Source organism: Falco cherrug, chromosome 7 (assembly GCF_023634085.1).
Source record: "Falco cherrug isolate bFalChe1 chromosome 7, bFalChe1.pri, whole genome shotgun sequence".
Classification (NCBI taxonomy): domain Eukaryota; kingdom Metazoa; phylum Chordata; class Aves; order Falconiformes; family Falconidae; genus Falco; species Falco cherrug.
In genome coordinates, this window is record NC_073703.1 from 14,064,941 (window position 1) to 14,089,938 (window position 24,998).

General features: G+C 41.9%; 2 protein-coding genes across 7 annotated transcripts; both read left to right on the forward strand.

The window, feature by feature from the left end:
- Nucleotides 1–1,754: 1,754 nt before the first annotated feature.
- Nucleotides 1,755–19,203, forward strand: BTBD1 (BTB domain containing 1). Its single transcript, XM_055716850.1, has 8 exons — nucleotides 1,755–2,346; nucleotides 9,167–9,323; nucleotides 9,886–9,991; nucleotides 11,585–11,782; nucleotides 12,022–12,214; nucleotides 12,761–12,848; nucleotides 17,053–17,199; nucleotides 18,098–19,203. The coding sequence occupies exons 1-8, from the start codon at nucleotides 1,922–1,924 to the stop codon at nucleotides 18,254–18,256; spliced, it is 1,473 nt and encodes a 490-aa protein (XP_055572825.1). The 5' UTR covers nucleotides 1,755–1,921; the 3' UTR covers nucleotides 18,257–19,203.
- A 157-nt stretch (nucleotides 19,204–19,360) lies between these two features.
- On the forward strand, nucleotides 19,361–23,703 carry C7H15orf40 (chromosome 7 C15orf40 homolog). 6 transcript variants are annotated; one of them, XR_008733263.1, is made up of 5 exons: nucleotides 19,361–19,477; nucleotides 19,553–19,679; nucleotides 20,695–20,822; nucleotides 22,123–22,992; nucleotides 23,182–23,703. XR_008733263.1 is itself a non-coding variant. In XM_055716861.1 (5 exons), the coding sequence occupies exons 1-4, from the start codon at nucleotides 19,406–19,408 to the stop codon at nucleotides 22,234–22,236; spliced, it is 441 nt and encodes a 146-aa protein (XP_055572836.1). In that variant the 5' UTR covers nucleotides 19,361–19,405; the 3' UTR covers nucleotides 22,237–22,244; nucleotides 22,862–23,703. The 6 variants fall into 6 exon arrangements, 5 of the variants coding, with proteins under 5 accessions (XP_055572836.1, XP_055572839.1, XP_055572835.1 ...); XM_055716861.1 differs by having other exon boundaries at nucleotides 22,123–22,244; nucleotides 22,862–23,703; XM_055716864.1 differs by having other exon boundaries at nucleotides 22,862–22,992.
- Nucleotides 23,704–24,998: the final 1,295 nt, after the last annotated feature.

Sequence of the window (24,998 nt, forward strand, 5' to 3'; positions counted from 1 at the left end):
TTCATTCTTCTAAGTCAGCAGTATGATTCTATTTTTAAATATAGCCTCTGCGCAAAGCTACTTGCTGCTTTCTGGTTGGTATACGATGCCTTCTTGTGCCCCTTTCCCACTATAATTTATCCTGCTGAAATTGCTTCCATCTTGCTTAAGTTTCTCTAAAACTTGTTCTGCGAAGCAGACCACATTTGCTCCGTCTCAGTTGTGTCCTAATTATAAACCTAAATGCAGAGTGGTGACCTATTCCATTCCTCTTTTAGCCATACACTTCCATAAACGCTGACAAGTCAGAAGCTATGATAAATAGCTTTCAGCTCCGTAATTTAAATCGCTGCTGCATTTACAGCAGAACTCCAGCAGATGGCAAAATGATCCACTTTATTTTTCAACTGACTGCGTCTGGTTTGACAGGACTATGAAAACGCAAAGATACTTTTTCTTTCCCAAAAGCCACCAAGATAGTACGCTAAAAATGATCCCGTTTTTCTAGTCAGAATTTGCCATATTAATTCACCACCCTACATGCCCTAGTCCAAGGAGGTTAAATTTGATGGCTACTGCGTTAGGCACAAACGCTGCCCCTCTGCTACACTCACTATTGCTAGTGTTGCTTTTTCTCCTCAGTTTAAAACACACCATGTCAAGACACATGGTGCATGGATTTCTTTTGTATAAGAGCTGTAAGGTATACGTGCCAACAGTCAATAATGTTTCAACAGTATTTCAGAAACAGTTGACATAGGTGACCAATCCTTCTTTTGGCTGTTATTGTCAGGACTCAGATATTTATAAAAACGAGTTTGTATGTCATGTGCCTAAACAGACAAGCTGCAAGATTGATTCATCCCCACATGTAACAACATGAATTTCTGTGACTCTCGCAGTGCTCTGCACGTCTGGTTTTTCCTCTTCGTGGCTCTGGAAGTGCCGCACATGCAGCTATCAGATACCCCCACAAAACTAATAAGTGATACCGACCCAAAACACAGCCTAGTGGACCCCGCCGGCCCCTGGGGGACCACGCTCCTGTCCTAAGGCCTCCAGTCACCTGCGCCGCCCCTCAGCTGCCCGCGCTGCCCCTCAGCTGCCCCTCAGCCGCCCCTCGCACTGCCCCTCAGCCACCCGCACTGCCCCTCAGCCGCCCCTCGGCCTCCCGCCCCGCCCCTCGGCCACCCGCCCCGCCCCTCGGCCGCCCGCCCCGCCCCTCGGCCGCCCGCCCCGCCCCTCGGCCGCCCCTCAGCCGCCCCTCGCACTGCCCCCCAGCCGCCCGCCCCGCCCCTCGGCCACCCGCACTGCCCCCCAGCCGCCCGCCCCGCCCCTCAGCCACCCGCACTGCCCCCCAGCCGCCCGCCCCGCCCCTCAGCCACCCGCACTGCCCCTCAGCCGCCCGCCCCGCCCCTCGGCCACCCGCACGGCTCCTCAGCCGCCCCTCAGCCGCCCGCCCCGCCCCTCAGCCGCCCGCCCCGCCCCTCGGCCGCCCCTCAGCCGCCCCTCGCACTGCCCCTCAGCCGCCCGCCCCGCCCCTCGGCCGCCCCTCAGCCGCCCCTCGCACTGCCCCTCAGCCGCCCGCCCCGCCCCTCGGCCACCCCTCAGCCGCCCCTCAGCCGCCCGCCCCGCCCCTCAGCCGCCCCTCAGCCGCCCCTCAGCCGCCCGCCCCGCCCCTCAGCCGCCCCTCAGCCGCCCCTCAGCCGCCCGCCCCGCCCCTCAGCCGCCCCTCAGCCGCCCCTCAGCCGCCCCTCAGCCGCCCGCCGGGGCGGAGCAGCCGGGCAGCAACAGCCTTGCCGCCCGCCCGCTAGCCTGCGCGAGGCGGAGGCGCATGCGCGGCGCAGGGCCGGCGAGCGGCTGACGTCGGGGCGCGCGGCGGGGGTTCGCGTGCCGCCGGCGGACGGAGCGGCCCGGCCCGGCCCGGCCCCGCAGGGCGGTGATGGCGGCCGCCGGGGGTGGTGCGGCTGCGCCCGCCGAGACGCCCGCCGAGACGCCCGCCGCCGCCGCCAGCGCTGCCGCCGCCGCCACTGCTGCCGCCGCCGCCGTGGAGGCTGGCGCGGTGCTGCAGCGGGAGCCGCTGTACAACTGGCAGGCCACCAAGGGCTCGCTGCGGGAGCGCTTCGCCTTCCTCTTCTCCAACGAGCTCCTCAGCGACGTGCACTTCGTGGTGGGCAAGGGCAGCCCCCGCGGCGGGGGTGGGGGGGCGCCCCCCGGGCCGGGCCAGCAGCGCATCCCCGCCCACCGCTTCGTCCTGGCGGCCGGCAGCGCCGTCTTCGACGCGATGTTCAACGGCGGCATGGCCACCACCTCGGCCGAGATCGAGCTGCCCGACGTGGAGCCCGCCGCCTTCTTGGCGCTGCTGAGGTCCGGCCGCGGCGGGGCGGGGGCGGCCCCGGGCGCGGTAGGGGCTGCGGGGCGGGCGGGCGGGCGGCCCCGGGCGCGGTGGGGGCTGCGGCGCGGGCGGGCGGCCCCGGGCGCGGTGGAGGCTGCGGGGCGGGCGCGTCCTCCCGCCGCCCTCGGCCGCCGGAGTCATCTCCCCGCTCGGCGCCGCCGGCTGCCCTCCCCGCGGAGCCCTGTCGTACCCCGGGCCGGTGGAGGGAGATGCCGCGCAAAGGCGCGGGCGCCCCGCGGGCTGGACCGCAAGGTCACGCCGCCCGCCAGCACCGCTTGGCTCCGTCTTGCTCTTCCCTCTGCATCCTCTTCCCGGGAGAAGTGACCTCATTCTAGGGCAGCGCGTTGTCCACTCAGAAAAGTTCTCTGCTGGTGGTAGGTGGCTGGTCTGGCTGTTTGATTCCTCTCTTTTTTTTTTTTTTTTTTTTTTTTTTTAAGTAAGATGAAGGGAATCCGTGGTTCCTCTGAGTGTTGCAACTACCCATCCTTCGTCTGGTCATGGCTAAGAAGGGGCAGAGGCCGTCGTACCAACCTTTTCATTTCATTTGCTACTTACTTTGAAATCTTATTCATCCACTTTTCTTTTTCAGCGGTGGTAATAAATTGTTATATCTTTTCACTAGCATAATACCCGTTGTAATCACACTTATTTCAGATGCTTTTGGGTGTAGAGGGGACAGTAGTAACTAACTGATTTCTAAACTCAAACCACCCAAGTGAGACCATGAGTGCAGTGATGGCAAAAAGCATGTAAAATAGGTTAGTGATTTCTAATTTGGGCAGAACAGGATCTGCCGATTCTCATGCTCACAGAACTGAGTTTATTTGCCATTTGCCAATTCTCTTGCTAACGGAACAGATGAGTTTATCTACCATTTCTTTTTATACGGTCTAGTAAATAAAATTTATGGTGTTCATGGAAACAATTACTGACAGTTTCTTTGTGCGTCAGGCTGTGGTGTGATAAATACAACTAAACTGCTTAACCTTAAGTTTTTTTCCCAAAGAAACTCTTCTGCTGGGTAAAACCTATATAAAATATACAAAACAGATTTCTTTAATGAACGTTTGGGAAGCAAGTAATAATGTTGCCTGGAAATAAATATGTAGTGTCTCCAAGATTTCTGTAATGGAAAAAGCTCCAAAGTCTTAGCAACTTTCTCTTTGTTTTGAGGCCTAACAGGTAAGAACAGTGAGAGGAAGAGTCACATAGTCCTTTTAGTAATCATGGACACAGGAGCTGCAGCAACCAAATTAAAAAAAAAAATCCCAGCAAACCACCATGCAGCAGCAATGTCTCTCTGTTGCTGTTAGCAAATGAACTGTGTTTATTTTGCGGATTCTTAGGGAAGAATGAGTGGCAAGGTGAAAAGTTTCTGTAGCAGAGTGGGAGACAGTGGGTAAGTGTGTCTCAAGCTAAATAGTTTCCCAGGTTAAAAGTAAATGTGCACGTATATGTGTTTGTCTATATATATGTGGAAAAAACACTGGATGGTGAAAGTGGATATGGTGGGAGAAAAAGGTTGTCTGGATAAAAGTATAAACACGGAAACAGGAGAGTTCTAAGCAAAGATAAGAAGGTGGTATTTGAAAGCTGTAGAAATGAATGAAGAGATGTTAGAAGCAAACAAAAGCCATCTTGTGCTGGTAGAGCTGCTAGTACGTAATGGCCAGGGGACTTACGTAAGTAAACTGATTGTACTTGTATCTTGTCTAAATATCACCAGACTGATGAACTGTTGAAACATCTCAGGTTTAATGTCTTCTTTCGTAGGAAATACATGGCAGCTTTATAGAACATTCTTCCACATTCCGTATTTTGAGCCTGTATTGGCATAAATACACATTGCAACGCCCTGTTAAAAACATATCTGAGGAGAACTTCCTCATTACATACCAGTACTGGATGACTTCATGCTTGTATACACTGTCCTGAAAGTATACCAACTGTAAGACAACCTGTTATTTTTTTCCTGGTGTTGGCCAGAGGAGGCAAGACTTACAACTTGCACTGTTGGGTCTTTTTTGTCTGTCATTAGTAAATTGTCAGATAGTGATGGTTGCTTTTTATAGGACCTGTCTTTAATCATTGTAAAGACCAGTTTGAAGTGTATTGGCTAGAAATTAAGGTGGCATCTTTGAATATACTTAGCAAATGAACATCAAGGTAAAGGAAATGTTTAAGTGATGCAAAAACTTTTAGGGATATTTTACCCATTATTTAGTGTTCCACAGCTTGTTCCAGTTTTGTTTACTTACGTGTTTTGTTAGGTACTATCTGTAGTTGACATGTTTCATAAAGAACTACTTTATGAAATCTACTATTATCTTCATAAAGATTACTTTACAACAAATGCTGCTTGTAAATTAAAGTCAAAAGACAAGATTTTTTGATGAAAATTTCTCTGATTCTCTTAAAATTCCGTCTGTATCTGTCTGGTGATGTAAACTTTTATCAGTGTTAGTGTTTTGTCACAAAACAGATGGTAATTCAAGAATTATTTATAAGGAAGAAAAAGGTAGTTAGAACAATTTAAACATCTGATAGTCACCAAGGTAGTGTGACATCTTTTTTTAATTATTTTTCTTTTGGATATATTTGTACACAATTTAAAATGGGCTACAGTTGCTACTTTTTTTCTGACAGAGGACTCTAATAAATTTCTAGAGTTAAGGTATTTTAAAATAATGGACTGAGTCTTTGATAGTACCACTGTAATTCTCATTTCAGGGTTTCCTTTTTTTTTTTTTTTTTTCCCCCCCCACCTAGAGAAAGGTGGGTAGTTGTGCTTGTCTGTGTACTAAAATCCTAACTGTAAAGATGGCTGAAGGGGAGCCTTTTAAAATTGGCTGGGGAAGGTGAGAGAACTTTTAGGAACAGTTGGTTGAGCTCAAAGGCTTAGAAATGACTGTGTTGTGTGTTTTGGCTTATCATCCAGTATTCCTCTTGCCTTAAGAGTTTTAGAACCTGAGACACAGGAGTTTTTTATAAGCAGCTTACTACCTCAGTAGTTTGACAGATAAATCCTTAAGAGCTGAGATAGTATCAGTCACAAAGTCAGAATCTGCTTCCCGATTAAAGCTTTTTTTTGTACGTTTATAAATGTACAAATTGAATAGCAATGATCAAGAAAATTAAATTTCTTAGTAGAATTCTGCTTTCAGTTTTCATTTTTATTTTCATTTAAAAAATAAAATCAAATAAAAAAAAAATCATTAGATTTTTAAAAATTTCATTCACATTTAACAGTATGTTAACTTGTCCTTTGATCATAGTATAAAGGAAAGTGACGACATCACACAGATTTAGCAGTCAGTCTTCCAAATGTCTTTGCAAAGGACTTTGGCAAGCAGTACATAAAGGGGTCCAGTCATGACTAACTGGAAAAAGATTCCTATGTGCTTTTATAATGGTGAAAATATTTCAGCTGTTGGGAAGATGCTAAGACTAGGGGAGAAAGAAGTGCTGAGAGTAAAGAAAAGTGGCATAAAATGTCTGGGAGACTTACGTAAAGTGAATGATCGAGTGGTCACTTGGAAAAAATGTTTTGGTCGCTACAAGTGTTCTTCCACTGTGCACATACACACACACCCACACACAGACCCCCATCCTGGATGACAGTAAAATTAACCGATGTCTAAATAGGTTGTTTCTATAAGTCTCTCAAAGAGGAATAGAGGGAAGAAGGCAAGGGGGAGGGGTAAGTGATCTTGAGCCCCACTGATTTAAGTGAAGGAAAAATAGTGGTATAAACATAAAGGTGTGCTGGTTCAGGCATGCCACAAATAGGAGAGTTAACAGTGAGACAGAGTTCTTGGCACGTGAGCAGAGGGATTTTTAGGCAGAAGGGAGTTCCTCTTCTATGAGTACATGAATGCATCATTATCATCTATCTGTATACTTACAGGAAATGGGATTATACAGCATCCTAGAGCAATGTACTTTATTACCGTATTTCATGGTTTTTACAGCTACCTTTTAACTTTGCAAATTCACACTTTTTTTGTATTTGCAAAAGAATACTGTTTGGCTTTGAAAATCCCAGAAAAGTATTGGTGTTGTCAAAAACTGTAAATAGTAAATACAAAAAAATGACAGTGTGACTATCTTAACGTATTTGGACACTTCTTGTCATGAGTTTTCTCAGTTTCAGAGTATGTAACTGTGAGTTGTTATGCCCCACTGACGATGGATGTCTAGAAACAGATAATGAGGTCAATAGTGCCCAGTAACTCCATGCAACACACCATCTCTCCTGTCCTGAGTAATTATCATAACAGATGGAGCCCAAAGTCATAGACCAAATGAACTCAATGAATGTTTTATGGATATTTATGTACATTTTACAGGCGTTTTACGGGTGGAGAGGTGGTTGATGAGGATATGTTGCGATAGTGTGGGACCTGAACATGACGTAACTGGTATGCAATAAGGGTTGGAAAATGTACTGGGTTTGGCTGGGATAAAGTTAAATTCTTCATAGTGGCTTGTACAGGCCTATGTTTTGGATTTGCACTGAAAATAGTGTTGATACCTTTCTGATGTTTTGGTTACTGTTTTGAGATGCTGTACAAACTTTTTGTCAGAACTTTCATTGCTTAAGTCCTGTTAGTTTGTCATGGATGCATTTTAGGTTGGGGGGTGTCTCTTAATGTATATCTAGCCATATGGCAGGGGAGGGATTGAGCATAGAGCCTCAAGTGTGTCCTTCATAGGATGAAAAAACATCTAGTAGCTCTTAGATCTCACATGAATGAAAAACCTGTATATGTCCCATTGCCACATTTGACTTCCTGTCATTTGGCCACATAATTTTTTTTGGATCATGTGAGGAAAAAATTGCAAAATTTTTGGGAAAGCAAGGATCAGAAAAGTGCAGCTTGGAACTGCAGCCTGATTCTTAAGAAGGTGTAGCAGAAAGTGAACCACAAGCCAGATAAGCTGCTCTGGTGTGTCAGTTCATTGGCTTCAGATTGAACCAACTTAAGGAATAAAATCAAGATCATAGTCCAAAAACAACTTGATGATTATTTTTTTTTTAATTAAGTAAAATTTGTAATGTAATTTGCATGATACTGCTGGGGTTTTTTACAGCCTGTTAATGTTCAGCTCCTGTGTGATTTGGTCTTCAAGCTCCTAAAAAGTCATACGGGGAAGGTTAGGGCATTTAAAACAGATTTTTCTAAATCTCAAAAGCAAAATCTAATAGCACTATCTTAGTGCTTTAATGAACAACTTGCCAGTTTGGTATACAAACTTGTGTACTTGTGCTTCTGTACTTATGAGATCTCAGGTTTTTAAAAGTAAATTTGTCACTAATTTTGACCTGCAAGGCAGCCCATCATTCTCATCAACAGATAATTCATAGCTTTCATAAATCAGTTCTAAAAGAACTGTATGAAGCTTTCACTAAAAAAAGCTGGCATTTAATTAAACTTTCTATCTCAAAGCTGTTTGATGTAAATCCAGTTTAAAGAATTAATCTAGAATATCACATTTTCTAAGTGATGTGAGAGCTGACTGTTTGAATAGATTGGAGTATTGTAATGGTAAATATGTACCTGTTGGTAAGTGGCAGCAAATTTAATATTGAATGCCATATTTAGTTGTGTTAGCACTTACTGAGAATTAGAATTATTTTTGGAGTATAAGAAATACAGTGAAGAACTTCAGTTGAGGCTTTAATTCTTGGTTTCTATTACTTGGATCTCCCCGTTGTTTGAGTCTGTTACTTTCACAGGTTTCTTCTGTTATATACAAACTTCATATTGTTACATTTTAAAACCCTTCTAAACACGCCTTTTCATCTCTGTTGCTTGCCATTCGTTTCCAGGAGGTTCTGAACAAAAAATTTTAAGAAATATGAAGGAAAGGCTTGGTCTTCATTGTGGAATTCCTGCATTTGCTAATGTGCCCTGGTTTATTATGTTTAATCGTGTGTGTGTTGAGACAAATGTATTTTTGTAAATCACAGGCTATTCTTGATTATTATCTGAAAAACTGGTGAAATGTTGCGAAGATTATCTTCAATGTCACCTGTAAGAAAAATTATTTTAAAAAAGTCATCTTTTTCCATACAGAACATTAAAATAAATCTTATCTTTTCTGGTCTCGAATAACAGCTGCTCAGGAAACAGGCTTTTTTCCCTGGTTTTGGTGGAGGCTTCTATCTTTTGGTTCTCAGCTTATGCTAAAATTGCAGCTAATCGTCTAGCCTCAAACAGTGGAGGCAAGCCAGAATGTCTTGCTATGGCAGGAATAGAAGCGTCAAGGTCATCTGCTAGAATATTGCTCCCTTTTCTCTATCCTCTGAACACTACAGAATGGTAACTTTGACTTGTTGTCACAGTATAAGTCATTGACACTGTTCTCCTCATGGCGGGGAAGCTAGTGTGCAGTCAGTAAATTAAGTTCAGTAATATAGCCGTAGAGGGTTACGTATTGATATTTAGAAGTACAGCCCTTCTAGTGAATCAAAAGAGTATGCATTCGTATGTTCAGTAATTCTGCAGCTCAGCTGTTGTTTACAGTTTGGTAGCTATGTATAACTAGTACAGCCAGATCAGTCTTAAGGAGTAATACATAATTAAAACAAATGTATGCCATTAGGTTAACGTAATAGCCTTTCTTCACCCCTTTACCTAGCTTATTAATTTGTAAAAATGCTACATGGTCAGCTGGTGCATGTTCACAGTGCAAATCTTTGACCTGTTTGCTGTATGCAAAGAGACAGTTATGTGGTGCTTGAGTGCCCTCCTCAAGATATGTTTTGTTTTGTGTGTTGATTTCTAGGTTTCTTTACTCAGATGAAGTTCAAATTGGTCCAGAAACAGTCATGACTACTTTATACACTGCTAAAAAGTATGCAGTCCCAGCCCTGGAAGCACATTGTGTGGATTTTCTAACGAAGCACCTCCGAGCAGATAATGCCTTTATGCTGCTTACTCAAGTAGGTAAATTTAAGCTTAGTTTTTATTTACTAGGAAAATCTGTATTTGGTGGGAAATTACTTCACAGTGGGTTTGCTATCACATCGTCTCATTTATGTAGGAAAATGTCTTGTTGGTCTGTTAGCATTTTTACAGACTCAGCTTCTTAATGTGGAGGAAAGGGGGTTTTTTTTCCTTTCTCTCTCTCTCCTTTTTTTCCATATGCAATGGACTGGGCCATTTCAAGTGGAGCCAGTTTATTCTACAGTGTATTTGCATGAATCTCTTAACTGTTTTTTATTAAGACTGTGCTTCAGTTCACTACAGTGGACTTGATGCGTACTTTTTTTTTTTAGTTATATTGCCAATATTAAACCATAAGCATGAAGGAAAATTTGCATTTAGTAAGTTCTCCTTATGTACTACTTTGAAAATTTAAGTGCTCTTTAAGGTATAAACACAAAGAGTACCTAAACAAATCAACCTATTTTAATTTGGATCTATACTAGAGTAAAAATACTTGCTTTTTAAGGTAAGTGGTTTGTCAATTTATGCTTAAGATGTGTTTCTTTACCTTTTTAGGCTCGTTTGTTCGATGAACCTCAGCTCGCTAGTCTTTGTCTTGACACAATAGACAAAAGTACTATGGATGCAATAAGTGCAGAAGGCTTTACTGATATTGATATAGGTAAGCATTAAATTCTGAAGGGAATTGTAGGACGTGAGAAGGCTTTTGTTACAGTAACCTGGGGTAGTTCACCTTGCCTAGCCAAGTATGTAGGGTCCCAAGCACATCTTACCTCCTTGTCATGGTAGCGTGGGGTGGTTTGCTTTCCCCCTCCTCTGCACCCACCTTTGCATGCGCACCAATGTGACAGCCAGCTGTGGATCTCAGGATTAAAACAGCACCTGCATTACATTGGTGAGTTTGCTAATGAGCAAAATAGTACATTGCATATGTATGATATGTTAATCAGTGCAGGTTTGATTACCCACCCCTGCACTGCTTTCCTTTGAGCTTTGCTCCTGAGCAGGGTTCCATTGCGTTGGGGTCCCATTTGATTAATGGCAGTGTCCGGAGGCTCCCACTGTGGTAACACTACACTTTCATTAAAGCCAGAGCTTTCACTTGCGGAGTGTTGTGCCTCCTCCCTGAGGGATCCACACCTGCTTTTCACGTGTAATGGGAATCACTGTTTTGTTGCTGCATGGTACTTCTCTATTCAGAGTTGCACCCATCAGGTACAACTTATGAAATCTGCTTAAAAGAAATAAATATCTAAACTGCTGGTTTCTATGTTTTCCCTTGTATGAAAAGCTAGCAGTTGTAAATTTGCATACTTAATTTGAGTGCTACTATATGTTTCTAAGGCTTTACTCAATTCAGCTAGACTGTGTGAAAAACTCAGACTGAAGGAAGGTATTCCAGCTGCTTAAAGTTTCTTTACTTAAGCAAAGTCTGTTAACTTGTGTTCAGTGAGATTTGTACCAAGACTATGAGTGTTCATCTCTACTCTTGATAAGTCCCAATCTGTTTTGACTTTCCAATATGATATTTTCTTTGATTGTAAACATGCCTTGCTTAAATTCAGGGCATATAAAAATTCCAAAAAACAACAGAAGATTCAGAATATGAAAGCACATCTTTTTTCAGGCTTGTGTTCTGTGATAATCTTTTCGTACTTGTTACTCATAAAATGCTGGAAGAAGTAAGAAATACAAGAAAACTCGCTTTTGCAAAACACATGAGAGTACCTTGCCTCACATCCTGTGTTTCACCTTCAGGCTTTGTGGGTGGCAAATAGTCAATGTTTAAGATGACTTTCATGCGTCTTTAAACTGGTTTCGTGTGCACCACTGCTGCTTGTGTCTGTAGTTAATCCAGAATGACAGGTGGCTACTCGGATGAGAATATGAGTGTCATTATGAACAACTTGTTTTTTCAGTAGTGTGCATTCACCGCTTGGTCACTTCCAGTTTTGATCTTGCCTTAGCCATAGAAATTCTTTAGGATACTGATTGTCATTGCATAGATTATATATAGTAACACACTTAGGAATCAGGAAGGAAGTTCATATGCTGCCTTCCTAGCAGGAAAATTATTTTTTTTACTTTGGAATCTGTACACCATTGGGAGATTTCTTTATACATAAGTTATCTTTGATGTCTATTACCAATGTTCTTAGTGTTTATATAACATTTCAAGCTTACTTCATGTGCAGCAGTTACGGGTTTGGATGAAAACTGACCTAAATCTGTTAACTTTTTTTTTTTTCTTCAGACACATTATGTGCAGTTCTAGAAAGAGATACCCTTAGTATTCGAGAAAGTAGACTCTTCGGAGCTGTTGTTCGCTGGGCAGAAGCAGAATGTCAAAGACAACAACTGCCTCCGACATTTGGAAACAAACAAAAAGTCCTTGGAAGAGCTCTTTCCTTAATCCGTTTTCCATTAATGACTATTGAAGAGTTTGCAGCAGGTGGGTTTTGGGGCTCTTTTTCTTAATGTTAGGTGATATCTCTGCGATGTTTGCTTGTGAGTGTTTAGATGCTTAACACGTTATTCTGTTATTAATATTGTACTAATAAAATATGTGATTTCCAACATGCTTTCATTTGTGTAATGTTATTGTCATCTTCAGTTTGCAAATATGTGTGGTTTAAATAAAACAGTCAAAGTAATTCTTTGAATCATCTTAGAAGTTTTTTCTTTTCACAGGTCCTGCTCAATCTGGAATTTTGTCAGATAGGGAAGTAGTAAATCTCTTTCTGCATTTTACTGTCAATCCTAAACCTAAAGTAGATTATATTGACCGACCAAGATGTTGCCTTAGAGGAAAAGAATGCAGCATTAACAGGTTCCAGCAAGTGGAGAGTCGCTGGGGCTATAGTGGAACAAGTGATCGAATTAGGTATGGCTTTTGAAACTATCAGGAGGAGAAACAGAGAACTGTGTGGGAAGAAACAAACAAATTTCTCAACTTCTTGGCATAAGATAGAGTAACAATCATGCTGATTCTGTTTGGGCATGTTTGATCTTTTCTGTATTTTTAAAAATAACTTCAGCTGTTGTGCACATAAAGTAGAAAGTAGCAAAAAACGAAGTCCTGGAGGATTGGGTGTATTCTAGTGTGATTAGGTGTTAGCTGCATATTTCTTTTAAAAATACCAAGTCTTGATCTGTTTTTATTTCAGAGATATTAAAAAGAATCTGTTCATTTTTTGTTTAGTCATACTGAGTATCTTGGGGTAGTTAGCAAAGCTTTAACCTATAAAGTTGATACCTTACAATGTATTTTTTACTATTGAAATCTAAATAGAAAGTTATTGGAAAAAAAAAGTCATTTTTAGTTTACTTCCCTACTCTTCAGTGGGAGTCTTTTTCGTGCTTAACTGGAAATAAGGTAACGCACCTATCACAGTTGTATAAATTCCTTTCTTGGCTTGTGTCTTACTAGGTTCACAGTTAATAGAAGAATTTCCATAGTGGGATTCGGATTATACGGATCTATTCATGGACCCACAGACTATCAAGTTAACATACAGGTATAGTATAGCCTATTTAAATAGGCTTATGCAAAAACTACACTTGTAGTACTTGCAAAAGCTTTAGTGTGTATTTGGCTAAGAGCAGCTGATAGCCCAGAAATCTAATCTGTGGTTTTCCCCCAACAGTGGTCATAAGCAGATGACTAGGGAAATGTAAGAACAATATGAAACTCTTCTCCCTTTCTGCTGTATTCCTCTGTCCTTCAATCATTTTCAGTATAGGTGTTTCCCGAGACAGATTATTTTCTCTATTTAGTAGCTCCTGGCGAAGCTTTCCTCAGGATACTTGCCCAGTCTAACCTTGAATTCCTGTAAGGTTTCTGCAGAGGAATTTCATAGCTTTGTAATGTGTTCAGTTGTGCACAAAGTCTGTCCGTTAATAAATGTTTCTAGTAATTAAGGAAAGAGATCTTGGATTTGTCCAACAGCTCTCTGAAATCAGTGACATAACATGTAGTGACTGCTAAAAAAGCTGCTGTGTCATCAGGAAGATACTGAAAACAAGGTAAAAGGTGACATTGTGTTGCTGTATGAAAGCAAGGTATGCCTGCATCTTGAGTAATTTGTGCAGTTCCCAGTTTCACACAGTAGAAGTGGAAGGTAGAGAAAAGGGTAACTAAAATGATTAAAGGGATAGAGCTGCTTCCTTATGAGGGGAGTCCAAAAAGGCTAGGACTCTTCAGTTTCTGGAGGAGAAGGCTATGGGGAAGTGTGAGCAATGCTGCTAAAATCACGAGGGCAGTGGATAAGGTAAATGCAGAACTGTTTGTTCAGTTCACCAAACCCCAGAATATAACCAGGAGATTCTTCCTGATACTAGCAGAAGATCAAAACAGATCAGGGTATTTTTTTAATGCAGAGGATACTAACATACTGCCTCAGGAAGCAGATACGCTGTTTGGAATTTGGTGGTGTTTGAACATGTTCATTCATCAACAGCAGATCCATTAGAAGATTCCAGAAGGAACAGAAGGGGGATGTACACTGTAGCACCCCTAGTAGACCAGATGTGGGTGCTGGGGCAATGGACAGCAGAGTCCAGACTTCTGTTCTTACCCTCAGCAGCATCTCCTCTTGCTGCTTTTGGAGTGCACTGGACCGTTTGTCTGTTCTGGTCGGGTATTCATTACGTTCTTCGTTCTCCTGGTACATGTGCTGGGGCTTAGGGGCTTGTCCTTGCCTAGAGCTTTTGGGGAAAACTGACATCTTATTTGCTACTGATTCAGTCTTAGGCAGGAGGTTGTATGTTACTGTTAACCGTAACTACTTCTGTAAAGTTACTTCAGTTTTAGGTTTGCTGAAAACATTGTCCCAGCATGGAAATCTCCCCAGTTTCTTCTGCTGGTAAATGATTTATTTGTGTTGCTGTTCTCCAGGCTCCTATGTGAAGACTATCCTGCTGGTACTCATTTTGTATCTTCATTGCTGTTTAGCCTGCCAGGGAGCGTCTATAAGGCTTTTTTCTACTGCTGTGTTGGAAGAATGATGTAACATTGGTTTTGATGCTTTCAGATAACTGTTTCTAAACCTTCTTTTGGGCTGCCTAATTCTATATTTTACATTTTAACGTGTCAGTTTGACCTATTTTAATCTGTATACAACTTCGTATTTCTAAAGGATGCTCTTTTTTGCTTGTTTATGTCCAGTAATAGCCTTTTGCTGATCAGCCATGCCAGCATTTTTCCCCTTTTCTTAAGCCTTTCCTAATAGGTGATACGTACTGATACTGTACTTGGGCATGCAATGTCCTTCAGTAGTCTGCATGCTTCTTACAAGGATTTGATTTCCTTAATTGTTCCTTTTAGCTTCTTTTGAACAAGCTTCCTCATTTTTCTCTTGAAATTTAGCACAGCTGTTACGGATTTGCTTTTGTTGTTCACGTGGGAGCATTGTCTCTAGGTATATAATGGACACTGTTACATAGTGTTTCCATTATGAAATTTTGGATCTGATCCTGCTCATCACTCAGTACTAAAGCAAGGGTTGCGTTTCTTCCTACTGAGCAATTGGTTAGCAAGCCCATGAAACGGTGAATGATAGCATCTAAAAATGTCACCCCTGCTTCATGGCTTGATGTGATACTTGCCCGGTCTGAGTGGGTAATTGAAGACACCACTAAAATTGTATTTCCTGCTCTTGTAGCCTGATTGATCTCTCTTAACGTATTCTGATCAGGATTGTAGTCTTCTAATATTGTTCCAGCAGTATATATTTTTTCTTTTTTAATACGGAATTTCAGTCCATTTGAATTCTCTTTCTTGCTGAGATCAGTTTTGATTTGATTCTAAGCTTTCTAACAAGGTATTAGCATTCCATGACTGGCACAGTTTTATTCTGTGCTGTGTATTTTGTAACCTGGTACTATCACATCGGTATATAAGGTGTGGGGTAAATTTTGTGGAAGAAAGAGTCTGTAACCATTTTGGGGACAGAAATTCCATTGTCTCTATCTGATTTCATAGATGTATGGCATGTGCTGGAACTGCTGTTTCAGGTCATTTCTGGGCATCCTATTTAAATGACAGTTTGTCTTCTGTTTCCTATTTGATGATTACTACTCTCTGACCATCCTGTACTTAAGGGTAGGAATTTTGTGTCTGTCTCTTAAGAAAATAGTGCTGTGCCTTTCCTCTTACCTTGTTCCAAACAAAATGTATCTGGAATGAAGTTTTGAAGGAATTGGTTGGCTTTTCTGCATTCCTCAGTTTAAAAACTCACTTTCAAATTCCTTGACTTGAAGTACCATCAGTTTGGTTTTCTAAAACTATACTTCTGTGTAAATGAATAGCATAGTGTACTAGATGGGGTCTTCAGAACAAAAGAGTTGGTACTGAAGATCTAGCAGCTATGCTACACATTGTTTGTGCATTTCTACTTTGCATTAACTCTTGTTTGATTCTCTTGGCTAAATTCCTGTTAGCAGATAAGAGCATTTGGTGTGCTCCCTCAGAATGTTTGCTGGGTTTATTCCATCAGAAAATAATGTAGTTCTTAGAAGGCAAACTGAAGCATATTAAGTGGGAATGAAGAAGAGATTCACTTGAAAACAAGCTCCTGATCCATACTGAAAGGCAGATGTACCTTTGTGGTTCAGATAAAGCCATCCATCTTGCACAGTTTCTTTTTATTCTGGAAGTATCCCCAATTCCTGGTGATACTGAAACTTTCTTGTCACCATCTTTTCAGATGAGTATTTCAGTCCTGTGTCTTTACTTTTCTTGGACCTGCATCAGTACTAGCAGAGCTTCAGAGAATTAAACATTTAATGCCCATCTTAAAATAGTGATAGTGTGGATTGCAAATACATCTTTTATGTGAAAGGGGCTTAGGACTTCAGCGTTATAACTGTTTAATATTGCTATTGATTGTGGCTGGGGGAAAAAATCGGAGCACATTTTGCCTAGAATAGGGCTTCACCTAATTTGTGCACTACTAAAAATTATATGGCAATTTCATAATAAAATACTAAAATTGATGGGATTCTTGTTAGCACAGTGATAATGAGAAATGTTCATGTTACTCTGAAGCTCTGATATCCATCTTCTGCAGCATGGATCAGGATTGCTACCCAAAATGAAAAATGAGTTATCTGCTATTACTGTATCTTCACTAGTGATTCCTTTTCGCCGCTAAAATTGAAGGCAAAAGAAATAATATGTAATGCGAGCATAGTTTTTATTCTGAATATAGAATAGAATTGTATAAAACATCGCAGTGCAAGTTCTTTTAAGAGTGTGTCATTGACTTCTTACATTATCAGTAAAAACTTGTTTTCCAAATTAGCTGCAGCCAGCAAACATCCTTCCCTCATGCGGGCCGTGTAGATACACAAAGATCAGCAGATCTAAGTACGGGATTACGTGTAGTATGTGGAGGTCAGAAGCTGAAGGTCTAAGCGCTGTTCTTTGTCTCCCAAGCAAAGATCGTATAACCTGGTTGGAGCAGTGTTGAATCTAGCCCACAGGTTGGGGCAGCCCATGTAAAACTCGCAAGCCATCATTCAGCACGCTGCTGGGTCAACCCTAATGGTATCAGGAAATTTCACCTACTTCGCAGTTCTGAGATTGCACTATCCTTGCAATTAAACTGGGTGGAGTAGGCAAGTGTTTGCTTGTAATCTAGTTCTAGTATGTGCACGGTAAGAATATTTCTCAAGCTTGTAAACCTAAAAATAATGTTTTGTTTTCATGTTTTTGTACAGATAATTGATTATGAGAAGAATCAAACGCTAGGACAAAACGATACTGGATTTAGTTGTGATGGAACAGCCAGCACGTTCAGAGTTATGTTCAAAGAACCTATAGAGATTTTGCCAACAGTTTGCTACACAGCTTGCGCAACATTGAAAGTAAGAATCCTAACAGTACAAAAGAAAATGTTACTTTGATGCAAGAGTTGCTCTTTTATCTGTCTTCTGATGGGAAAGTGTCTTCTAGGTCTTGAATTTCTTTTAAATTTAGTGCTAATGAAGGATGTAGTTCAAGTCTACAGTAAACTGTACGACTGCTACCTCTCTTCTGTGCCATAGCACAGAATTCATAACTGGATCTGTTGTGCCTTCCGATTTTCTGGCTTGATGTAAGAGGTTGAGTCATAATGGAAGCTGCTGCTTTTGTGTGAGCAAAAGCACTATCTAGATTATTTAATCTGGCAGCTCTCTTTCAAAATGTAAATTGGATTTCTTTTATCAAGGATAGTCTAACCACTAGCTAGAGTCAAGAAAACTGAAAGCTTTTTTTTCCCTCCCCCCCAGTCACTTTTTAAATACTGGTGCTGAAATATAGGAAAGAATTATTTGTTCTAGGAAAGCTTCCCCTGAATGTTATGGACAAATTTTATTCAGTGTTTTACAAAAAATCTTCTAATATCCTTTTAAATATAATTCCCTATACAGAAGTCAAGGTTGAGTGGGTTGGGGAAAAAATGTTGCACATGAAAAGAAGCTGAGGCAGGGAACTAGGTAGGAATATAGACAACCTGTAAGACAAGGAGAAATACTAGAAAGTATTTATTCATTACTAGTTGGATAAAATAAAGTGGTTTAAATCTGCTGCCAGAGGAACTTTTTTTTGTTATTTAGACATAGGACACTTGCTTCTGTTTGTGATTTTTCTATATAACTTGCATGATGTGGGGTCAGAAATTTTGTACTATTAAAATAATCTTAGTAGTGTTTGAACTTCAACATCTTGGGAGTCTTGCTGCCCATTTCCAATCAGTTGCTAATCTCTTCTGATGTTTTTCAGGGTCCTGATTCTCACTATGGAACAAAAGGTTTGAAGAAAGTGATCCATGAATCTCCTACTGCTAGCAAAACATGCTTTGTCTTCTATAGTTCACCCGGTAACAACAATGGTACATCAATAGAAGATGGACAGATACCAGAAATAATATTTTATACATAATTTCACATGATCATCTCAAATGTGTCAGTATATCAGTGGACTTCAACTCACTATTGGCAGCAGTTAAAAAATTCTGTGAAATTACATGAATGTGTGAAAGCATAACCAATTTGTTTGAGAGGTACCAGAAAAGCTGTTTTCTCTGCATTGTTATTGGCAGGATGTAATATATCTTTTCATGGTCAAGTGGAGTAAGTACTCTGTATATTGAAAAGATGGTTTGAAACGGTGTCTTGTGATGGCTCTGTATTTACACCCCTTCATTTCTTGTGTAGTAAAATTCATTTCTTTGGAACTGGAAAATCCTTACTCATTATGAACTTCTTGCATATGTTTTCCCCAACCTGTCTTCAAAGGACAGTAAAGCTGCTGCTGTAGTCCAAGCTTCCACTTTTTTTCTGAAATGACCTTGGAATCACCTTACGGACATTAATTGCTACTATAGTATTCTGAAGTACGCTGGATTCACATTGCTATCATCTTGGCTTTTGGATGAGCTGTGGAGAATTAATGGACTTAGGACTTCAGAGTGCAGCTGCACTGAAGAAATACAAAGTCAAATTCAGCAACACCCACCTTTCCACAATCTCTCTTAATCCAGAAGGGCTGTTTTGGAACATAAAGCTGGTTATGGAAATAGCCACTGTATATACATATGTGCCTATAAGAAAATGTATAATGTGAAAACGAGAATACAAGACTTGTAACGATGGTATTTTATCATTGGACATTGTAATACTAAGAAATTAGGATGAACTAAGGATTATTTGTGTGCAACTAGTTTTACAGATTGCATACACTAATTTGATGCAACTGCTGTATGTATATAGTACTCAGCATCTCATACCATGTTTGTGTAGTAGTAGAATGCCTTCATGTACAAACCCCTCTCCCCTCTGCTAAGTTATACTAAAGTAATAATTTGAGAACACAGGAGGAAAAAAGAATACCACCCTCTTTTCCCTAATTTCTCTTTAACTACACCCGTTGTCGCGCAGGCCTCGGCTCTCACACCACAGGCCTAGCCCAGCCCACAGGGGACGGGGCGGCTCCCCGGGCCCGGGCGGGCTCCCCCGAGCGGCGGCGGCGGAGCGCGCAGGCGCGGGCCGAGGCGGGCAGCGGCCGCTGGCGGAAGGGCCCCCCCGCGCCATGCCGGCGCTCGGCGGCTTCCGGCGGCTGCTGGCGGCGCCGGTGCGGCGCGGCGGGACCATGCCCCGAAAGGTGCGGGCGGGCAGCCCCGCGGGGGGGGACAAGCGGGTGGCGCCCGCGCTGACCGCGGCTGTTCCTCTGTTTCAGGGAAAAGGAGCCGGGAAGGAGCCCGCGGGACCGGGCGCCGCCGCCGGACCGGTGGTGGCGGCGGGCGACGGCTGCGTGAGGGTGGCGGTGCGGGCCAAGCCCGGCTCCCGGTGCAGCGCCGTCACAGGTGGGGCTGCTTCCCGGCCTGTCTCCGGTGCCCCGCGGGGCAGAGCGGGGCTCGGCCGCCGCCGCGGGGCTGGGCGCGGGGGGCTGTGCGCGGCGGGGCCCGGGTGCCCCCGGTGAGGCGCGGCGCGGGCCGCCCGTCCCGCCTGAGGAGGCCGCGGCGGGAAAGCTGCGCGTTCTGGCCAGCCCTGCAGCCGGCCCCGCTCGCCTGCGCTACGGAGACAGCCCAGCAAGCCAGAAGCAACCAGAAACCTACCGGGGCCCCGCAGCGAGCTGCAGAGCGCGGCGGTTGCAGGCCTGCCGCGGCCAGGTGGTGCAGCGAGCGCGGTGCGAGCTCCCGAACGGGCTTTTTTGCGGGGAGTTGCAGCAGAGGGGCTCGAGCAGCGCCTCAGTGTGACCTGTAATTTCGTGCATGCTCTGTATCGCAAGAGCTTGTGCGGTTTTATTCAAACTGTAGGCGTTTGAGCTAATGAAACACATTCTCCCTCTACAAATGCGGAGTTGCTTATGCACAAACTCAAACCTGCGTTTTACACAGGTATGTGCATGACACAAACGTGGTGGACTGTAGTGGAGTATCCAGGCTCGACTGGCAACGGAAGGAAAGCGGTGATGGTAGCGCAGCTCGCTGGGCAGGCTGCCTTAGCGTGCTTTTTGTGTTGGGGTGACGTGATTTGTGTTACGCTACGTGGTGCCGAGCTGGGCTCCACCTGCATCAGAACGGGCAGCGTGGCGCGGGGGGCTCAGAACAGGGCCCTGGTTGTGTGAGGGCTGAGAATTCCTGGCTGCGCTCAGATCCAGGTCTGAGGGCTTCACTGTTCGTTGTATCAGATGATGGGCTTTGTCCTGGCTAATAGTTTTAACTTCAGGGAATTTGTGAAGTGTAAAAATGGGGTTACCTGCTAATCTAGAACTTTATTTGGTTTTAAATTAAAATGCTTTTGAAGGCGTAAACATTCATTTTTAGGAGATGTTAACTGAATGTTTTGAGCTTAAAAACCTTAAAATATTTGTTGCAGATGTGACAGCTGAGGCAGTAGGTGTAGCTATTGCTGCACCTCCATCAGAAGGGGAGGCAAATGCAGAGCTGTGTCGCTACCTCTCTAAGGTGCTAGAAGTGAAGAAGAGTGAAGTAATTTTAGAGAAGGTACTTCCTTTATTTTCCTTTGCCACCTTTCTTTCAGTCTTGCCCTACTGCAATTTAAATTCAAGACTTTGAAACCTGCTCGTTGAGTACAGGGAGCTTCTCTCCAAGTTCAGCCCAAAAGTCATTGTAAAGGTGTGTAGTCAAGTTGATGGAATGGTTAATTGAGAACAAACCTCGTGTATGAAGAGCCACAGCTGATCTTGAGTCAAAACAATTATCATGATGTATTTTCCAAGTATGTGTGGTTCATGTTTTCTGTTTTTTTCAAAGATTCTCTTGTTTTCACGTCAAATGCAGCTCACAAAACTTGTGGAATGTGCATTTTATTAATAGCTTTTCATTCATTTTTTTGAAGTAACATGTATTTGAGTGAAAAATTTGTGACAACTGTCACACATAAGCAAGAGCACACATAAGCAGTTGGATTATAGCTGGGCCTCGAGTTTCTTTGTGTTAGAATTTACATGTCTTGACTTTGGCGAGTGGAAACTCTTTGTTTTATTCATTGCACTGAATAAATAATTTGTTTTATTCATTGTACTTAAAGTCAGTTTTTCCAGCCACGTTCATTTATAGTTTATGAACATACGAGCACAGTGAAAAATGGTGCTTTTTATTTTTGTCTGTTGGTTTAATATAGTAGTTGTAGAAGTCTGTTAAAGGGTAGTGGTAAATGGCAATGTGATCAATGAATTGAGCAGCATGTTGCCAAAAGGTAGAGATGCAAAGATTTGGGTCTTGTTTTTCGTGAATCATGGGCAAACTGCTTCATTTGTTTATCAACATTTTACAGATAACATTGTTTTCCTACCTTACAGGGATGTTCAGGTTTAATTAGATCATTCTCATAAGTGTCAAGTGGACTTGAGCATAAAAGGGGTCAGTGTTGTCTGACCTTGATTCAGTTATTCTGACCTATGGTGTCCGAATAATTACATGCAAATGTTTGTTTTTCACAAGCCACTGTTTGTTTTCTGTGAAGTTTTGTCGTAAAGTCTGTATTTTACCTGTGGCTTAGATTTTTTTTCTGTCCTGATCTAGGTATAAACAGCAAGTGATTTTTGGTACCGGTCACTCTCTTACATGCTACTTGCTTTATAAGTGCTGACATTAACAAAACCAACCTAAATCAGAAAATTGGTGGGAAATGATCCAGTATAAAACTGAAGTTACCAGATTTCTGTGCAAGGGCCTTGATTTTCATCACCAGCTGGCTAGACTGCTTCAAAAATCTACTTTAAATTTTAAATCTCATGCTATATTTCTGTATAGTGGTGTTAAGGACTTATTCCTCCTTCAGGGTGTCCCTTGTGGGATTTTCAAAATTTTCACCAGGCTGCAGATCAACAAGCAACTTGTTTCTCATGATTTACTGAATACTATCAAAGTTGTGTCTTCAGGCAATATGAAATGAGTTTGCAGGTTTGCCAGTTCCTATGTGAAATAGCCTTTTTTTTTCATTAATAAAAAAACAGGTCAATAATATTTCTAATAACGGCTGTATGAATCTGAATGTCTTCTAGATTATATATGATGTGATTTGTTTTCATTTAGTTGATATTACCAACCCAAGAATTCAGCTTAAGAGTAACTAATACTCTATGGGAGACAACTCTGAAGAAAGATATGAAAACGCAGTTATCAAATGCACACACACCTATATAAACACACCCACTTTTAAAAAACAAAAATGCAAGTTAGTTGGAGTCTTGATTCTAGGTGATAGAAGTGAATTACGGAAACGTCACTCTTTGCTTTTTGTTCTAGCCTAAAAAAAGACCATCATTTCAGGGCGTGCTTTGGGACCTGTATCCTATTTTAAAAAGACAGTAGATAAGACATTGTTTTCTACCTTTCAAATAACTAGAAAGGACATTGATGAACTATCACTTACTGCTGTTAATCCTGCATACCCACGGTTTAAGAACTATTTTTAAAATACCTGATGTGTTTGGCATTACAGTGAGGTTTTCTTGGAATGTGTATATGGTGGTGATTCTCTGAAAGATTTTTTTTTTGTGTGTGTGTGTCTAAACCAGGGTGGTAAATCACGTGAAAAAGTGGTGAAGATTTTGGTGTCAATGACACCAGATGAAATCTTAGAAAAACTGAAAAAAGAAGCTTCCAGTTGACCTAAAACAAAGAGTGGGAAATGGGACAACGCATCTTGGTAAACGGACTGATACTGTCTCTTAATGTAAATCTGGTCATGTTGAGAATGTGAGTAATGATTGGGGAAAGATACTTCTTTCAGTACCCCCCTTGTTAATGTAACTGCTGTGTAGTTGAGGGTTTTGTGTAGGTTTGGTTAGAAAATCTCACCTTTACTGAGGCTCTGTATCTGCTTCTGTCACTACAGACTTTTTTTCCTCTCTGGATAGTTTCCTGTTGGTAAGATTTTTCCTCTTCCCTGGTCCCTAAACAAATGGTTTAGAAAACTTGTTTCTTAGTGAAACCAAGTTTGGTTAACGAAGTGAAAGGTTTGGAGTGACAAGCTTCAATGTGAAAAGTGGTACAAAAGGAAGAGTCTGCCTGAATGGTAAAGACCTTGGAAGAACATTCTCTTCAATGTCTAATAGCAGGTACTGGCTGCAGTTTTGCGCTATGCACATATGTCATCTAAAATAAACATACCTGAAGCCAATATACTATTGTTGATCATACAGGCAAGGTAAAAGCAGAATGGCCTGAAGGACTGCAACAAAATCAAGTTTACGCTATGAGAAACCGACCCAGAACCTGGTAGTTGCATACACAGTGTCACTTTATAGTAGTCTGTAGTTAGTTTCCTGAAAAGCAGAGATACAATTTTTTATCTTTGCCAAATGTATATCAAGTGTAATGACTGTTTTTAATAAAAGGGGCAAAAAATATTATCAAACTTTGTTTTGTGTTTATATTTTTAGCAAAAAAAAAAAAGGGGGTTCCTAGAAGTCACTTATTGGAGTGTTATTTTTAAACAGGGCTTTGTTGCATTTTTTGCTTGGTTTAAAAATGAGTAATATTCCGACATGTAGAGAACTGAGCAGTCTCATTTGTAGAACAGAACAGGAAGTCTGAAACAAGATGGGCAACTGTACTCTAGTCTCAGGGCTAATGAGAAGGCGGCTTAACCTCTCTTTATCATGCTTTGGATGTCAGAGTAGGATTTAACTAGTATTTCCTAAAAATATATGTGATATCTTACATGTCTATGGTAAGAGTTTGCTTTTTTGTCTGCATCACTGCTGATGTCTGAAATTGTTCTATCTTTATTATGGTTGTAATTTTATATATATATATACATATATATACACACATATACTAAAATAATACCTAAAGTAAAAAAGAAAAGCTGTTCTGAAGTTTTGCTTAAGTTTTGTCATACCTTCTTCTGGAAAGCAATGTTATGAATACGTAAGTTACAGCTAAATTTCTTTACCAGCTTCATGCAGTGCAGACTTCACAGCTCATAATATATTTTTTCATGGACAAAAGTCTTTTGCTTTAGGAGATTCTTTCTGCTTCCTGTTTTCATAAATATTGCAACCATTGTTTTTAGAGTTGGAGAACTGGTGTTTGTCAAGATGACAGCTCCTTTAAGGTGACTCATTTTAAAGCTGTTACGAAAAATGTTACTGTCTTGTTTGGACACTGCTTGGAGAACTAAGTCTCCAGGGTTTTTTGCTGTTTGCTTAATGGTTTGCATTTGGGCTCCATATTTTCTCAGGCTTTTGATCAGCCATGCATTGCTTCAGTTGACTCTCTTTACTTATCCTTTTCAGTCTATGTGAGGCTGGCTTTTACTGTTCAGTTTTGGGTTATGACTCCTTGCTGTTTCATCTGTTCTTGCCCAGCAGGGGGGTACCATGTCTTGGAGAAAAATTAAGGCAAAGCAAGCAAACGGCGGTGGTGGGTTTGTATTTTTCGCATTTCCTAAACTTCTTCTTATTGTGAGTGGAGAAAGCAATCCAAAGACTGAGAAATCCTGCATTTAGAAGTTATATTCTGAGTTGGATGCTGTAACTGTCATTATGAAGATTTCTTTGGAAGCTAATGCCATGTGCTATATTATATGTATTATATTCTATATTGAAATAATGTACACTTTTGCATTACTTCAGACCCAGATTGAGGTAGGGGCTGGGTAGGCAGGTACAGTCTCTGAAGTACATTGGTCTTTAGGGATGATTATCT

What these genes read in the sequence shown, in the direction of transcription:
- C7H15orf40 (XM_055716860.1), top strand. Translation starts at nt 19,406, where the DNA reads ATGCCGGCGCTCGGCGGCTTCCGGCGGCTGCTGGCGGCGCCGGTGCGG. An exon ending in GCGGGACCATGCCCCGAAAG is followed by an intron (nt 19,478 to 19,552) that starts GTGCGGGCGGGC and finishes CCTCTGTTTCAG; the next exon opens with GGAAAAGGAGCCGGGAAGGA. An exon ending in CCGGTGCAGCGCCGTCACAG is followed by an intron (nt 19,680 to 20,694) that starts GTGGGGCTGCTT and finishes TATTTGTTGCAG; the next exon opens with ATGTGACAGCTGAGGCAGTA.
- BTBD1 (XM_055716850.1), top strand. Translation starts at nt 1,922, where the DNA reads ATGGCGGCCGCCGGGGGTGGTGCGGCTGCGCCCGCCGAGACGCCCGCC. An exon ending in TATTGAAGAGTTTGCAGCAG is followed by an intron (nt 11,783 to 12,021) that starts GTGGGTTTTGGG and finishes TTCTTTTCACAG; the next exon opens with GTCCTGCTCAATCTGGAATT. An exon ending in ACTATCAAGTTAACATACAG is followed by an intron (nt 12,849 to 17,052) that starts GTATAGTATAGC and finishes GTTTTTGTACAG; the next exon opens with ATAATTGATTATGAGAAGAA.